General features: G+C 55.1%; 1 protein-coding gene across 1 annotated transcript in view; it reads left to right on the forward strand.

Annotated features, from left to right (window-relative positions):
- Positions 1-2,107: 2,107 nt before the first annotated feature.
- oafa (OAF homolog a (Drosophila)) overlaps positions 2,108-18,891 on the forward strand; it is a 54,476-nt gene continuing 37,692 nt past the window's right edge. Inside the window, exon 1 of the mRNA XM_068054196.1 lies at positions 2,108-3,109. Coding sequence (XP_067910297.1) covers positions 2,261-3,109 — 849 coding nt within the window. The 5' untranslated portion in view covers positions 2,108-2,260. The remainder of the gene's footprint in view (positions 3,110-18,891) is intronic.

Consider the following 18,891-nt stretch of genomic DNA (forward strand, 5'->3'; position numbering starts at 1 on the left):
CCAGTTCCCATAGTGTGTGTACCCCAGGTCCCATAATGTGCATCCCAGTTCCCATAGTATGTACCCCAGTTCCCATAATGTGTACCCTAGTTCCCATAGTGTGTGCACCCCAGTTCCCATAGTGTGTGTACCCCAGGTCCCATAATGTGCATCCCAGTTCCCAAAGTGTGTACCCCAGTTCCCATGTGTACCCTAGTTCCCATAGTGTGTGTACCCCAGATCCCATAGTATGTACCCCAGTTCCCAGTGTGTACCCCAGTTCCCATAATGTGTACCCCAGTTCCCATAGTGTGTGTACCCCAGTTCCCATAGTATGTACCCCAGTTCCCATAGTGTGTTACCCCAGTTCCCATAATGTGTACCCCAGTTCCCATAGTGTGTTACCCCAGTTCCCATAATGTGTACCCCAGTTCCCATAGTGTGTGTACCCCAGTTCCCATAATGTGTACCCCAATTCCCATAGTGTGTACCCCAGTTCCCATAGTATGTACCCCAGTTCCCATAGTGTGTGTACCCCAGTTCCCATAGTGTGTGTACCCCAGTTCCCATAATGTGTACCCCAGTTCCCATAATGTGTGTACCCCAGTTCCCATAGTGTGTACCCCAGTTCCCATAATGTGTACCCCAGTTTCCATAGTGTGTGCACCCCAGTTCCCATAATATGTACCCCAGTTCCCATAATATGTACCCCAGTTCCCATAGTGTGTGTACCCCAGTTCCCATAATGTGTACCCCAGTTCCCATAATGTGTACCCAGTTCCCATAGTGTGTACCCCAGTTTCCATAGTGTGTACCCCAGTTCCCATAATGTGTACCCCAGTTTCCATAGTGTGTGTACCCCAGTTCCCATAATGTGTACCCCAATTCCCATAGTGTGTACCCCAGTTCCCATAGTATGTACCCCAGTTCCCATAGTGTGTGTACCCCAGTTCCCATAGTGTGTGTACCCCAGTTCCCATAATGTGTACCCCAGTTCCCATAATGTGTGTACCCCAGTTCCCATAGTGTGTACCCCAGTTCCCATAATGTGTACCCCAGTTTCCATAGTGTGTGCACCCCAGTTCCCATAATATGTACCCCAGTTCCCATAATATGTACCCCAGTTCCCATAGTGTGTGTACCCCAGTTCCCATAATGTGTACCCCAGTTCCCATAATGTGTACCCAGTTCCCATAGTGTGTACCCCAGTTTCCATAGTGTGTACCCCAGTTCCCATAATATGTACCCCAGTTCCCATAGTGTGTGTACCCCAGTTCCCATAATGTGTACCCCAGTTCCCATAATGTGTACCCAGTTCCCATAGTGTGTACCCCAGTTTCCATAGTGTGTACCCCAGTTCCCATAATATGTACCCCAGTTCCCATAATGTGTACCCCAGTTCCCATAATGTGTACCCCAGTTTCCATAGTGTGTGTACCCCAGTTCCCATAATATGTACCCCAGTTCCCATAATGTGTGTACTCACAGCCACCTGCTGATGAATGGGAAAACCTCATAGAAGTTCTACCAATTATCTCCACCTTCAGTTGACAAAATGTCCCAAGGACATTCCTTACCACCAGCGTGCCTGGGTTCACAGAGTTCACTTGAAGCTGAGTTGTGTTGGGATTTTAAGGCCTGTTAGAATGTGCTGTGTATCTGTCTCGTGGTGTGATTGCTGAACTCTGCCACTTTAACCTTGTGCTCTGGAGACGGGATGTTAGATTGTGATCCTGTTCTTTCACTCTATTGCCTTCAGGATTCAGAGATTTCAGGAAGAGAATCTTCTGGTAGATTTCTCTCATGATTATCTTTCAGATAATTAGTGGTGAACTGGATATGATGTTTATTGTGGTCCATCAGTGGCAGCTGCACTGGTTCATTGGCCCAGTGGCCTCTCTGCTCTCAGTACACCCTCCAGCGTCAATTTTCCAATGTTTCTTTCTGACCTGATACACTTACTCTTCTGTGTTCCCCTCCAAGTCAGACACCATCCTGACTTAGAACTATATCACCGTTCCTTCACTGTCGCTGGGTCAAAATCCTGGAACTCCCTTCCTAACAGCACAGTGGGTGTACCTACCCCACATGGACTGCAGTGGTTCAAGAAGGCAGCTCACCACCACCTTCTCAAGGGCAATTAGGGATGGGCAATAAAGTCATTGCCAGCAATGCCCAGTAACTGACACTGGGATCAGGGACTGACACCATTGGTGGTAAATGTCCCTGTTTCAGGGTTAATGTCGGTAATTGCTGGGTTTTTGCCCCAGTTGCTGTTTTCATGCCGAGCGGGGCGGAGCTGCAGGAAGTGACGGGAATTCCCGGGAGGAGAAGTTGGGAAAGTTTGTTCTGGAGTCCGGGGAGAGTTTGGGATCGGGGCCGGAGTCCGGGGAGAGTTTGGGATCGGGGCCGGAGTCCGGGGAGAGTTTGGGATCGGGGCCGGAGTCCGGGGAGAGTTTGGGATCGGGGCCGGAGTCCGGGGAGAGTTTGGGATCGGGGCCGGAGTCCGGGGAGAGTTTGGGATCGGGGCCGGAGTCCGGGGAGAGTTTGGGATCGGGGCCGGAGTCCGGGGAGAGTTTGGGATCGGGGCCGGAGTCCGGGGAGAGTTTGGGATCGGGGCCGGAGTCCGGGGAGAGTTTGGGATCGGGGCCGGAGTCCGGGGAGAGTTTGGGATCGGGGCCGGAGTCCGGGGAGAGTTTGGGATCGGGGCCGGAGTCCGGGGAGAGTTTGGGATCGGGGCCGGAGTCCGGGGAGAGTTTGGGATCGGGGCCGGAGTCCGGGGAGAGTTTGGGATCGGGGCCGGAGTCCGGGGAGATGCCGCCGGGGTTCCCGGGAACTTGTTGCCGAGTTGGGGGAAGTTGTTGAACTTTCTGGCCCCGCGATGCCCCCGCTCTTGCCCCCGGGATCGGTGCGTGTCCAGCGGCCACTGCTGCTGCTCGTGGCCACGCTGCTGGTGTCCGGAGCCGGACGGGCCGAAGCTCCGGCCGCGGGGCTGAGGGTCCAGGTCCGCCTGCCCGATGGACAGGTCACCGAGGAGACGCTGCAAGCGGATACGGACTCGGATTCCATCAGCATCGAGTTCAGGAGAGGAGACGGCAGCTTCATCACCCTGATCGCCGACTTGAGACAGGTAGGGGGAGAGACAGAGACAGTGACAGAGAGATCCCCACCCCGGGGACAGAGACATCCCCACCCCGGGGACAGAGACATCCCCACCCCGGGGACAGAGACAGAGAGATCCCCACCCCGGGGACAGAGACATCCCCACCCCGGGGACAGAGACAGAGAGATCCCCACCCCGGGGACAGAGACATCCCCACCCTGGAGACAGTGACAGAGAGATCCCCACCCCGGGGACAGAGACATCCCCACCCTGGAGACAGTGACAGAGAGATCCCCACCCCGGGGACAGAGACATCCCCACCCTGGAGACAGAGACATCCCCACCCTGGGGACAGAGACATCCCCACCCTGGAGACAGTGACAGAGAGATCCCCACCCCGGGGACAGAGACATCCCCACCCTGGAGACAGTGACAGAGAGATCCCCACCCCGGGGACAGAGACACAGACATCCCCACCCCGGGGACAGAGACATCCCCACCCCGGGGACAGAGACAGAGACATCCCCACCCCGGGGACAGAGACATCCCCACCCTGGAGACAGTGACAGAGAGATCCCCACCCTGGGGACAGAGACATCCCCACCCTGGAGACAGTGACAGAGAGATCCCCACCCCGGGGACAGAGACATCCCCACCCTGGAGACAGTGACAGAGAGTTCCCCACCCCGGGGTCAGAGACATCCCCCCCCTGGAGACAGAGACAGAGACATCCCCACCCCGGGGACAGAGACAGAGACATCCCCACCCCGGGGACAGAGACATCCCCACCCTGGAGACAGTGACAGAGACATCCCCACCCCGGGGACAGAGACATCCCCACCCCGGGGACAGTGACAGAGACATCCCCACCCCGGGGACAGAGACAGAGACATCCTCACCCCGGGGACAGAGACATCCCCACCCCGGGGACAGAGACAGAGAGATCCCCACCCCGGGGACAGAGACATCCCCACCCTGGAGACAGTGACAGAGACATCCCCACCCCGGGGACAGAGACAGAGACATCCCCACCCGGGGGACAGAGACAGAGAGATCCCCACCCCGGGGACAGAGACATCCCCACCCTGGAGACAGTGACAGAGACATCCCCACCCCGGGGACAGAGACAGAGACATCCCCACCCCGGGGACAGAGACATCCCCACCCCGGGGACAGAGACATCCCCACCCTGGAGACAGTGACAGAGACATCCCCACCCCGGGGACAGAGACAGAGACATCCCCACCCCGGGGACAGAGAGAGAGAGAACCCCACCCTGGGGACAGAGACATCCCCACCCCGGGGACAGAGAGAGAGAGATCCCCACCCCAGAGAGAGAGACATCCCCACCCCGGGGACAGAGAGAGAGACATCCCCACCCCGGGGACAGAGAGCGAGAGAGAGATCCCCACCCCGGGGACAGAGAGATCCCCACCCCGGGGACAGAGACATCCCCACCCCGAGGACAGAGAGAGAGACATCCCCACCCTGGGGACAGAGAGAGAGACATCCCCACCCCGGGGACAGAGACATCCCCACCCCGTGGACTGAGAGAGAGAGAGAACCCCACCCTGGGGACAGAGACATCCCCACCCTGGGGACAGAGAGAGAGACATCCCCACCCCGGGGACAGAGACATCCCCACCCTGGGGACAGTGACAGAGACATCCCCACCCCGGGGACAGAGACATCCCCACCCCGGGGACAGAGAGAGAGACATCCCCACCCTGGGGACAGTGACAGAGACATCCCCACCCCAGGGGCAGAGAGAGAGACATCCCCACCCCGGGGACAGAGACAGAGACAGAGACATCCCCACCCCGGGGACAGAGACATCCCCACCCTGGGGACAGTGACAGAGACATCCCCACCCCGGGGACAGAGACATCCCCACCCTGGGGACAGAGACAGAGAGATCCCCACCCCGGGGACAGAGACATTCCCACCCCGGGGACAGTGACAGAGATATCCCCACCCCAGGGGCAGAGAGAGAGAGATCCCCACCCTGGGGACAGAGACATCCCCACCCTGGGGACAGAGAGAGAGACATCCCCACCCTGGGGACAGAGACTCTCACAAATCTCATCAACTCCCAGCTCCTCTGCAGTGTGGAGTCTATGGTCATGATGCAGGGGACAGTTTCGATAGGAGATGTTCTGACTGCTCAGATACACAAGTGATATTGTTATTGCTCTGAGGGTGGATGTAGGTCTCGGTAATGGAGAGAATTTGGGGTCAGAATCTCAGGTCAGGCATGAGAAGCTAGTGAAGACTCTGGATCAGCCTGAAAGATTGGCCAAGGATGAGGCTGGAGTCAGTGGTGAGGAGCTGCTGGTTGTGATGAAAACAATGTTTAGTATTTAGCTACAGAAAGTTGCAGCTCATTCAAGATTTGGATGTTAGTCAAGCTGAGGGGTCATGATGATCCACGCCTCTCATTTAATCCCTTGTGTTCATCTCTGATTTCTATTTTTGACTTCCCCTTTTTTCATCCCAATAGTTTTCCTTTTGCTCCATCTTCCTCCAGTTTTGCAGCTGTCACAGTCTCAGGGTGAGGACTGGATGAGAGAGATTTTCAATCAGTTAGGGAACAAGTCTTTAAAAAGAGCAGGTGAGGTGGGGAATTAAGTGTAATTTGGGATTCTCTCACCTACAGATGATAGTTGTGCTGGAAAGAAAACCGACAGAACATGTGGGCACTGGAGTAATTAATGCAGAAACAGCAGCTTGTGATCAGAAACAGACTGAGTGAAGAGAATTCTGTTTAAAGGTCAGTCAGAATGACCATTAGTTTTTCCCAGGAAGAGAGCATGTGTGTGTGCGTCCCCTTGTTACTGAGCTGTCTGCTGTTAGCAGCACATTCATACTTCACCTGCCACAGAGTGATTGCAACCAATGTCCAGAAGTCCAGCTTTTCACAAAGTATTATGGAGACTGTCTACATTTTCAGATGTTTTCTATACTCGAATTCTAAATATTATAGGAATGCAGTGGCACAGTCTTCTGTGGCTTTATTTCAAGTCAGGGATTTGGTGAGCAGCTGTGTTCCAGAGCTGGGATGCACAGGGGTGTTGGAGCCATGTTCCCGTGTTGTACAATCCCCTAATTTCAAACTTTAATCCCTGTCAGTGAGAATTTGTTCCCTGTCATGTGGCACTAGTCAGACTGCACCTTGAGTTCTGTGTCCAGTTTTAGTCACAAAATCTCAAGCAGACAGTCAAGACCCTGGACATAGCGCAGGGAACAGAGCACATGCTGTCGTAAAAACTGAGGAAATCTATGCAGAAATGGTCAATCTTCAGCACTATTTGACAATAAAATAGAAAAGTAGGAACATGGACATGGATCACTGTAAACTCAGCAAATTAACAACTGATGTTGGAATGGAAGGGGCTTCCGGCAGTAAATGGCAAACTGTGAATCATTTAAGGAAGAGTTGAATAGAACAACAGTGGAACTGGGATTTAATGGACTGCCGAGCGGAGTGGTGTTGTGACCTTTCCACATCTGTATCAACATGTGGCACATACAATGGTACTGGTGTCAGCAACAACAACTTATATTTACATAGTGCCTTTAAATGAGACAAAACAAAGAACAAAGAAAATTACAGCACAGGAACAGGCCCTTCGGCCCTCCAAGCCTGCGCCGATCCAGATCCTCTATCTAAACCTGTCGCCTATTTTCTAAGGGTCTGTATCTCTTTGCTTCCTGCCCATTCATGTATCTGTCTAGAAAACGTCCCAAGGTGCTTCACAGTCATAAAACAAAATACGCCACCAAGGCACATAAAGAGATATTAGGACGGGTGACCAAAAGCTTGGTCAAAGAGGTAGATTTTAAGGAGTGTCTTAAAGGAGGAAAGCGAGGTGGAGAGGCAGAGAGGTGTAAGGAGGGAATTCCAGAGTTTAGGGCCCAGGTATTTAAAGGCACAGCCACCAATGATGAAGCGATTAAAATCTGGGATGCTCAAGAGACCAGAATTAGAGGATTAGAGTGCAGATATCACTGAGGATTCTGGGGATGGAAGAGATTCCAGAGTTGGGGAGGAGCCCCCTGCTAGGTGAGATTCTCAATCTGGGATGTGGGGGTAGTGGAATTAATGAGATGAACGGCTTTGAGAAGCGATCCCCTCAATCCAGGACTTGCACTGTAAGTCAAAAAAACTTCAGAATTGTCAGAATAAAAGATGCTCATTATTTCTGACTTTTTAATTATCAGTAACTGGCGTAAACACGAAACTGAAACAATATCATTCAGTGACTCCCTGGGGCAGGAGTGTGTGAGATGTCCTTGTTTTGCTGCATCGGGAGTTACTGACAGGCGGCTGATCTTCCCCTTCTTTAAGGCTCACTTCCTTCCCAATTTCCCCATGCTACCCATTCTCCCCCCCCCCCCCCCCCCCCCCCACTCCCGACCCCCATCCCAGCTTGGGGAGGGTGGGGGAACAGAAGATAGAAATGTTTGTCCGTTCATTGTTAGGGTTTGCTGGAGGCTCTCTCTCATTCGCCCCCACTCCCCCACCCTCCCATACACTCGCCCCCACCCTCCCATACACTCGCCCCCCACTGCCCCACCCTCCCATACACTCGCCCCCACCCTCCCATACACTCGCCCCCACTCCCCCACCCTCCCATACACTCGCCCCCACTCCCCCACCCTCCCATACACTCGCCCCCACTCCCCCACCCTCCCATACACTCGCCCCCACTCCCCCACCCTCCCATACACTCGCCCCCACCCTCCCATACACTCGCCCCCACTCCCGCACCCTCCCATACACTCGCCCCCACTCCCGCACCCTCCCATACACTCGCCCCCACCCTCCCATACACTCACCCCTACTCCCCCACCCTCCCATACATCTGGGTGCACTTGTGGGACACAGGAGGGTAACAGGAAACTGTCCTTGTGATCAGGATGGGTTTCCTTGTTTTACACTCATACAATCATCTCTCCGTAGGTGGCTTCAGTTAACTCTGTGTCTGCCGTTTGATTCAGAAACTCTTTCATTCCCAGTGGGAAAAGTACACAGAACACAGTTTGAAGAATCGATAGAGTATCTGCTCATCTACTGTTAAAATGACGAACCTTGCAGCAGCCCATTTAACTCTCCCTGACCTGAGGGTCAGCCAATGTCGCTTCTCCACCCACATAGTGGCAGGAAGTGGGTAATGAGCAGAGGCAATGCCGAGGTTCTCTCTCGCCGGTTTTGATCCCTTGAACCCCATGCTGTTGTAATGGGTTTGATGAGTACAGTTAACATAGAAAACTTTGTGTGTTCTTCTGCAATTGTTTTTAACTCCTCCATTTTGTGATGACATGAAGTAAGTATTAGGCGGCTTGCTTCCCAGCAGATGTGTTGCTGATAATTGGATGGTTTGTTTCGGGGGAGTGGCAGGTTAACTGTGTTTGGTGTGAAGGATCAGTGCAGTTATTTGCTGGAATTCTTTGGGTAGTAGATTGTAAATTGAAGATGTTTGGGTTCTGATTTCCTGCATTGCATCACAGATGATGATTGTGAGTGATTTATTGTGGGAAGGTGGTTTTTGAGGTTACTGTAAGATACACCACAAAGAGGTTGATTCCCACGGGATGTACTGTACCTACACGCTGGGTGTGCCCTCAGCTTTGCAGAAACTTGTTCAATCCTGCAGTAAGTGTTTTATTAAGAATATTCAATTCACTTGTCTTTCCAGCCTTCGGCCCATCCCTCAGGACTTCATACTAAAGCGTAGCCACCCAACCCAAACCCAACCAGACCCGACCCGAACCCGACCCGAACCCGACCAGAACCAAACCAAACCCGACCAGACCCAACCCAACCCCGACCCAGACCCGACCCAAACCCGACCCAAACCAGACCAGACCAGACCCGACCCAAACCCAACCAGACCCGACCCAAACCCGACCCGAACCCGACCAGACCCGACCCAAACCCAACCAGACCCAACCCAATCCCGACCCAAACCCAACCAGACCCGACCCAAACCCGAGCCAAACCAGACCAGACCCAACCCAAACCCGACCAGACCCAAACCAAACCCGACCAGACCCAACCCAATCCCGACCCAAACCCAACCAGACCCGACCCAAACCAGACCAGACCCGACCCAATCCCGACCCAAACCTCACCAGACCCGACCCAAACCCAACCCAAACCCAACCAGACCCGACCCAAACCCAACCCAAACCAGACCCAACCCAATCCCGACCAGACCCAACCCAATCCCGACCCAAACCCAACCAGACCCGACCCAAACCAGACCAGACCCGACCCAATCCCAACCCAAACCCAACCAGACCCGACCCAAACCAGACCAGACCCGACCCAATTCCGACCCAAACCTGACCAGACCCGACCCAAACCCAACCCAAACCCAACCAGACCCGACCCAAACCCAACCCAAACCAGACCCAACCCAATCCCGACCCAAACCCGACCAGACCCGACCCAAACCCAACCAGACCCGACCCAATCCCGACCCAAACCTGACCAGACCCGACCCAAACCCAACCCAAACCCAACCAGACCCGACCCAAACCCAACCCAAACCAGACCAGACCCAACCCAATCCCGACCCAAACCCGACCCAGACCCGACCCAAACCCGACCAGACCCGACCCAAACCCGACCCAGACCCAGACCCGACTCAAACCCGACCAGACCCAACCCAATCCCGACCCAAACCCGACCAGACCCGACCCAAACCCAACCAGACCCGACCCAATCCCGACCCAAACCTGACCAGACCCGACCCAAACCCAACCAGACCCGACCCAAACCCAACCCAAACCAGACCAGACCCAACCCAATCCCGACCCAAACCCGACCCAGACCCGACCCAAACCCGACCAGACCCGACCCAAACCCGACCCAGACCCAGACCCGACTCAAACCCGACCAGACCCAACCCAATCCCGACCCAAACCCAACCAGACCCGACCCAAACCAGACCAGACCCGACCCAATCCCGACCCAAACCTGACCAGACCCAACCCAAACCCAACCCAAACCCGACCAGACCCAAACCAAACCCGACCAGACCCAACCCAATCCCGACCCAAACCCGACCAGACCCAACCCAATCCCGACCCAAACCCAACCAGACCCGACCCAAACCAGACCAGACCCGACCCAATCCCGACCCAAACCTGACCAGACCCGACCCAAACCCAACCAGACCCGACCCAAACCCAACCCAAACCAGACCAGACCCAACCCAATCCCGACCCAAACCAGACCCGACCCAAACCCGACCAGACCCGACCCAAACCCGACCCAGACCCAGACCCGACTCAAACCCAACCAGACCCAACCCAAACCCGACCAGACCTGACCCAAACCTGACCCAAACCCGACCCAGACCCAACCCAAACCCGACCCAAACCCGACGACATGTGTCGCCTTCCGGTCAGGTTGGGTCACTCTTCTGGGTCCAGCATTCGGGTTCAGGTCGGGTCGGGCTGGACGTGGGCAGTGCTGCCTTGCTCTGGGAAGTAATCTTCAAATGAACATTCAGGACATCAAAGCGGGAAACGTGCAGTCCGGACTCCACACTCTGCAGTAAAGCCTGCCTGTCCGACCAAACCCAACTACATGTCTCGGTTTCTGGTCAGGTCGGGCATTTAAAAAATCAAACGACTCGGGCCCGGGTCGGGTTCGGGTTGTCTTTAAGCCTGTATTCTGCATTCAAATTCGACCTTCCAAAATGAATCACTTCACACTTTTCCAGTGAAAATATCTTGCTCTTTAGCACATTATCTTGCATATTTCCTCTTTTATTCTCACCGGGGTCCAGTTCCACACACACTGACTCTCACTGGGTCCAGTTCCGCACACACTGACTCTCAATGGGGTACAGTTCCACACACACTGACTCTCACTGGGGTACAGTTCCACACGCACTGACTCTCACTGGGGTACAGTTCCACACGCACTGACTCTCACTGGGGTCCAGTTCCACACACACTGACTCTCACTGGGTCCAGTTCCACACACACTGACTCTCACTGGGGTACAGTTCCACACACACTGACTCTCAATGGGGTACAGTTCCACACACACTGACTCTCACTGGGGTCCAGTTCCACACACACTGACTCTCACTGGGTCCAGTTCCACACACACTGACTCTCACTGGGGTACAGTTCCAAACACACTGACACTCCCTGGGGTACAGTTGCACACACACTGACTCTCACTGGGTCAAGTTCCACACACACTGACTCTCACTGGGGTACAGTTCCACACACACTGACTCTCACTGGGGTACAGTTCCACACACACTGACTCTCAATGGGGTACAGTTCCACACACACTGACTCTCACTGGGGTACAGTTCCACACGCACTGACTCTCACTGGGGTACAGTTCCACACGCACTGACTCTCACTGGGGTCCAGTTCCACACACACTGACTCTCACTGGGTCCAGTTCCACACACACTGACTCTCACTGGGGTACAGTTCCACACACACTGACTCTCAATGGGGTACAGTTCCACACACACTGACTCTCACTGGGGTCCAGTTCCACACACACTGACTCTCACTGGGTCCAGTTCCACACACACTGACTCTCACTGGGGTACAGTTCCAAACACACTGACACTCCCTGGGGTACAGTTGCACACACACTGACTCTCACTGGGTCAAGTTCCACACACACTGACTCTCACTGGGGTACAGTTCGACACACACTGACTCTCACTGGGGTACAGTTCCACACACACTGACTCTCACTGGGGTACAGTTCCACACACACTGACTCTCACTGGGTACAGTTCCACACACACTGACTCTCACTGGGGTACAGTTCCACACACACTGACTCTCACTGGGGTACAGTTCCACACACACTGACTATCACTGGGGTACAGTTCCACACACACTGACTCTCACTGGGGTACAGTTCCACACACACTGACTCTCACTGGGGTACAGTTCCACACACACTGACTCTCACTGGGATACAGTTCCACACACACTGACTCTCAATGGGGTACAGTTCCGCACACACTGACTCTCACTGGGTACAGTTCCACACACACTGACTCTCACTGGGTACAGTTCCACACACACTGACTCTCACTGGGGTACAGTTCCACACACACTGACTCTCACTGGGATACAGTTCCACACACACTGACTCTCACTAGGGTACAGTTCCGCACACACTGGCTCTCACTGGGTACAGTTCCACACACACTGACTCTCACTGGGATCCAGTTCCACACACACTGACTCTCACTGGGATCCAGTTCCACACACACTGACTCTCACTGGGGTACAGTTCCGCACACACTGACTCTCACTGGGTACAGTTCCACACACACTGACTCTCACTGGGTACAGTTCCACACACACTGACTCTCACTGGGGTACAGTTCCGCACACACTGACTCTCACTGGGTACAGTTCCACACACACTGACTCTCACTGGGATACAGTTCCACACACACTGACTCTCACTGGGGTACAGTTCCGCACACACTGACTCTCACTGGGTACAGTTCCACACACACTGACTCTCACTGGGTACAGTTCCGCACACACTGACTCTCACTGGGGTACAGTTCCACACGCACTGACTCCCACTGGGGTACAGTTCCACACACACTGACTCTCACTGGTGTACAGTTCCACACAGACTGACTCTCACTGCGTTACAGGTCCATAATCACTGACTCTCACTGGGGTACAGTTCCACACGCACTGACTCTCACTGGGGTACAGATCCACACACACTGACTCTCACTGGGGTACAGATCTGCACACACTGACTCTCACTGGGGTACAGTTTCACACACACTGACTCTCACTGGGGATCAGTTCCGCACACACTGACTCTCACTGGGGTACAGTTCCACATCGACTGACTCTCACTGGGGTACAGTTCCACACACACTGCCTCTCACTGGGGTACAGTTCCACACGCACTGACTCTCACTGGGGTACAGTTCCGCACACACTGACTCTCACTGGGGTACAGATCCGCACACACTGACTCTCACTGGGGTACAGGTCCATAATCACTGACTCTCACTGGGGTACAGTTCCACACAGACTGACTCTCACTGGGTTACAGGTCCATAATCACTGACTCTCACTGGGGTACAGTTCCACACGCACTGACTCTCACTGGGGTACAGTTCCATAATCACTGACTCTCACTGGGGTACTGTTCCACACACACTGACTTTCACTGGGTACAGTTCCACACGCACTGACTCTCACTGGGGTACAGTTCCACACACACTGACTCTCACTGGGTTACAGTTTCACATGCACTGACTCTCACTGGGGTACAGTTCCACACACACTGACTTTCACTGGGTACAGTTCCACACGCACTGACTCTCACTGGGGTACAGTTCCACACACACTGACTCTCACTGGGGTACAGATCTGCACACACTGACTCTCACTGGGGTACAGTTCCACACACACTGACTTTCACTGGGGTACAGTTCCACACGCACTGACTCTCACTGGGGTACAGTTCCACACACACTGACTCTCACTGGGGTACAGTTCCGCACACACTGACTCTCACTGGGTATAGATCCGCACACACTGACTCTCACTGGGGTACAGTTCCACATCGACTGACTCTCACTGGGGTACAGTTCCACACACACTGCCTCTCACTGGGGTACAGTTCCACACGCACTGACTCTCACTGGGGTACAGTTCCGCACACACTGACTCTCACTGGGGTCCAGATCCGCAGACACTGACTCTCACTGGGGTACAGGTCCATAATCACTGACTCTCACTGGGGTACAGTTCCACACAGACTGACTCTCACTGGGTTACAGTTCCACACGCACTGACTCTCACTGGGGTACAGTTCCACACGCACTGACTCTCACTGGGGTACAGTTCCACACGCACTGACTCTCACTGGGGTACAGTTCCACACGCACTGACTCTCACTGGGGTACAGTTCCACATGCACTGACTCTCACTGGGGTACAGTTCCACACACACTGACTTTCACTGGGTACAGTTCCACACGCACTGACTCTCACTGGGGTACAGTTCCACACACACTGACTCTCACTGGGGTACAGTTCCGCACACACTGAGTCTCACTGGGGTACAGATCCGCGCACACTGACTCTCACTGGGGTACAGTTCCACACACACTGCCTCTCACTGGGGTACAGTTCCACACACACTGCCTCTCACTGGGGTACAGTTCCACACACACTGACTCTCACTGGGGTACAGTTCCACACACACTGCCTCTCACTGGGGTACAGTTCCACACACACTGACTCTCACTGGGGTACAGTTCCACACACACTGCCTCTCACTGGGTACAGTTCCACACACACTGACTCTCACTGGGGTACAGTTCCACACACACTGACTCTCACTGGGATACAGTTCCACACACACTGACTCTCACCGGGGGTACAGTTCCACACGCACTGACTCTCACTGGGATACAGTTCCACACACACTGACTCTCACCGGGGATACAGTTCCACACACACTGACTCTCACCGGGGTACAGTTCCACACGCACTGACTCTCACTGGGATACAGTTCCACACGCACTGACTCTCACTGGGATACAGTTCCACACACACTGACTCTCACTGGGATACAGTTCCACACACACTGACTCTCACTGGGATACAGTTCCACACACACTGACTCTCACTGGGGTACAGTTCCACACACACTGACTCTCACTGGGGTACAGTTCCACACACACTGACTCTCACTGGGTCCAGTTCCACACACACTTATTTTCACTGGGGTATGAGATTGTGGGTGCCGTTTCTTGTTGGGGTACGTGTTTCCTGGGTATTAATTGGCTTTGATGTTAGTTCCAAGTGCCCTGAGCCTTCCTGAGGTACAGGTCCCTGGGTGGTGTTTGTTATTGGGGTTTGTGTTTCATGGATGTTGACACTGTTTGGCCTGTGTGTACCTCAGGAATGACTCTCGTAGGTCACTGAGCTCACTCTGTTTCTGCTGCCCATGTTCCCATCCTTTTAAGGGTGAGTCTACACAGTGAGGTTCTGAAATTTTTTGTGGATGCTTTGGGAGGGCTTCTCCACCCACACCCAAAGCCTGAAATTCCAGGGTTATTGACATGTTTGAGACTGGTGGCCAGCGCAGGTTCAACACAGGATATAACATATCATATCCCCTGCCCGCACCAGAGAGGGTCTGGGGCTCTGTGAGTTGTGCCGCTGTGATGTCCAGTTCTGGTGTAAAACCAGTGATGCTGCCTCGTGACCAAACTATGGTGGGAGTAAATTCAAATAATATCTTCAATAGAGAGTGAAATGAGATGAAGCTTCTCATTGCTCATTGCTGTTCTCAGGCTTGCAATATTTTGCGAGGGAATTAACCTGTTACTATATAACTAGTACTAGTGATGTAGTATTAATATTAATCCATGACATTGCGATCACTATATTAGCATGTCAATGTTTAACGGATTAACCCTGTTACTGGATAACTGATACCATTGTTGTTTCGCTTTCTGTAGAATTCGGAACAGTTGATCTTTTATGTAAAGTGGTCGTGTGAGACAGTGAGTGGGATTTGAAGTCCTTTCATGTGATGAGTATTTTGAGAACGACCTTTTGTAAAACTTTACTGTCGCAATCTGTTTATTGATGTAGGGGACGGCATGTAAATTCCATCACAATTGGAAGGATGGACTTGAGCACTAGTTTCATTTTCAGGTGCTAAAATGAAGCTCTTTTTAACTGGCCTGCCCCTTTAAGGCTGGATCCAGGCTCTCCTGGATGTCAGTCAGAGAGAAATTTCTGCACATTGACAGCTGTGTAAATCCTGAGTTCTCTTGAGAGAAGGCAAGTTATGAAGGGCAGGGAAATCAGCAGAAATTGACTGTCTTTCTTGTCCTATGGATATTGTTGACACTTTGAAGTGTGACTGAAGCATGATAGAGACAAGACTTAAAGAGTGAGTGAAAGCTGGGCCAGGGGAGTAGACCAATCAACCCCTGCTAAAGCCACAGATTCGGTCTGTATTTTTATCCAACGCTTTGATTTGATAATTTTAAGTTAAGTGGCAAAGGAGGGGGAGTAGGGGAGGGGAGGGGGAGTGTGGGGGCATGGAGGGAGTGGGGGCGGAGTGAGTGTGGGGCAGGTGGAACAGGGGAGGGGAGTGAGTGTGGGGCAGGTGGAGCAGGGGAGGGGGAGAGAGTGTGGGGGCAGGTGGAGCAAGGGAGGGGGTGTGAGTGTGGGGGCAGGGGAAGCAGGGGAGGGGGAGAGAGTGTGGGGGCAGGGGAAGTAGGGAGGTGGAGTGAGTGTGGGGACAGGTGGAGCAGGGGAGGGGGAGAGAGTGTGGGGGTAGGGGGAGCAGGGGAGGGGGTGTGAGTGTGGGGACAGGTGGAGCAGGGGAGGGGGAGGAGAGTGGGGGGGTCGGGGGAGCAGGGGAGGGGGAGAGAGTGGGGGGGTAGGGGGAGCAGGGGAGGGGGAGTGTGTGGGGGTAGGGGGAGCAGGGGAGGGGGAGTGAGTGTGGGGGCAGGGGGAGCGGAGCAGGGGAGGGGGAGTGAGTGGGGGGGCAGGGGGAGTAGGGGAGGGGGAGAGAGTGTGGGGGTAGGGGGAGCAGGGGAGGGGGAGTGAGTGTGGGGGCAGGGGGAGCAGGGGAGGGGGAGAGAGTGTGGGGCAGGGGAAGCTGGGGAGGGGGAGTGAGTGTGGGGGCAGGGGGAGCAGGGGAAGGGAGTGAGTGTGGGGGTAGGGGGAGCAGGGAGGGGGAGTGAGTGTGGGGGTAGGGGGAGCAGGGGGGGGGAGAGAGTGGGGGGGTTGGGGGAGCAGCGGAGGGGAGAGAGTGTGGGGGCAGGTGGAGCAGGGGAGGGGGTGTGTGTGGGGGCAGGGGAAGCGGGAGGGGGAGAGAGTGTGGGGGCAGGTGGAGCAGGGGAGGGGGAGAGAGTATGAGGGCAGGTGGTGCAGGGGAGGGGGAGTGAGTGTGGCAGCAGGTGGAGCAGGGGAGGGGAGTGGGTGTGGGGGCAGGTGGAGCAGGGGAGGGGGAGTGAGTGTGGGGGCAGGGGGAGCAGGGGAGGGGGAGTGAGTGTGGGGGCAGGGGGAGCAGAGGAGGGGGAGAGAGTGTGGGGGCAGGTGGAGCAGGGGAGGGGGAGTGAGTGTGGGGGTAGGTGGAGCAGGGGAGGGGGAGAGAGTGTGGGGGTAGGAGGAGCAGGAGGGGGAGAGAGTGGGGGGGTAAGGGGAGGAGGGGAGGGGGAGTGAGTGTGGGGGGCAGGGGGAGCAGGAGAGGGGGAGTGAGTGTGGGGGCAGGGGGAGAAGGGGAGGGGGAGAGAGTGTGGGGGCAGGGGGAGTAGGGGAGGAGGAGTGAGTGTGGGGGTAGGGGGAGAAGGAGAGAGTGTGGGGCAGGGGGAGAAGGGGAGGGGGAGAGAGTGTGGGGGCAGGGGGAGTAGGGGAGGGGGAGTGAGTGTGGGGGCTGGTGGAGCAGGGGAGGGGGAGTGTTAGTGTGGGGGCAGGTGGAGCAGGGGAGGGGGAGTGAGTGTGGGGGCAGGGGGAGCAGAGGAGGGGGAGTGAGTGTGGGCGTAGGTGGAGCAGGGGAGGGGAGAGAGTGTGGGGGGTAGGAGGAGCAGGGAGGGGGAGAGAGTGGGGGGTAGGGGGGAGGAGGGGAGGGGGAGTGAGTGTGGGGGCAGGGGGAGCAGGGAGAGGGGGAGTGAGTGTGGGGGCAGGGGGAGCAGGGGAGGGGGAGTGAGTGTGGGGGTAGGGGGAGAAGGGGAGGGGGAGAGAGTGTGGGGGCAGGGGGAGAAGGGAGGGGGAGAGAGTGTGGGGGCAGGGGCAGTAGGGGAGGGGAGTGAGTGTGGGGGTAGGGGGAGCAGGGGAGGGGGAGTGAGTGTGGGGGGCAGGGGAAGCAGGGGGAGTGGGGGGAGGTGGGGTAGGGGGGAGTGAGTGTGGGGGTAGGGGGAGCAGGGGAGGGGGAGTGAGTGTGGGGGTAGGGGGAGCAGGGAGGGGGAGTGAGTGTGGGGGCAGAGGAAGCGGGGAGGGGGAGTGAGTGTGGGGGTAGGGGGAGCAGGGGAGGGGGAGTGAGTGTGGGGGCAGGGGAGGGGGAGTGAGTGTGGGGGCATGGGGAGCAGGGAGGGGGAGAGAGTGTGGGGGTAGGGGGAGCAGGACACGTGTTTCCCAGTTGTTTCCAGCTCGGGGGTCTGACGGTCTGATTGTGACAATGAGCCTGTCAGATTTGCCCAGAGATTACAGTTGCGCTGTGCAGCTCCACGTGTTGGATGTGGATTCAGGTGCAGGTTCACAGTATTACTCATTATGTCTTTGCCTCACTCCTTTTCTTTGCTAATTTCTAATCTGATTCCATTCTCTAACTGCCGCTGATGTGGATTACTCACACTTTGCCTCGTACTGAATTGTCAGCCCCATCACAGCTTGTAGAAACATTGAGGATCTGCACTCTGGTTGGCTCATCTCTCTCCAACTTCAGAACCTCAAGATGGCAAGATGGATACAGAACTGGCTCGGTCACAGAAGACAGAGGGTATCAGTGGAAGGGTGCTTTTCTGAATGGAGGGATGTGACTAGTGGTGTTCCGGAGGGATCAGTGCTGGGACCTTTGCTGTTTGTAGTATATATAAATGATTTGGAGGAAAATGTAGCTGGTCTGATTAGTAAGTTTGCGGACGACACAAAGGTTGGTGGAGTTGCGGATGGTGATGAGGATTGTCAGAGGATACAGCAGGATATAGATCGGTTGGAGACTTGGGCGGAGAAATGGCAGATGGAGTTTAATCCGGACAAATGTGAGGTAATGCATTTTGGAAGGTCTAATGCAGGTGA

Source organism: Heterodontus francisci, chromosome 22 (genome assembly GCF_036365525.1).
Source record: "Heterodontus francisci isolate sHetFra1 chromosome 22, sHetFra1.hap1, whole genome shotgun sequence".
Lineage (NCBI taxonomy): Eukaryota > Metazoa > Chordata > Chondrichthyes > Heterodontiformes > Heterodontidae > Heterodontus > Heterodontus francisci.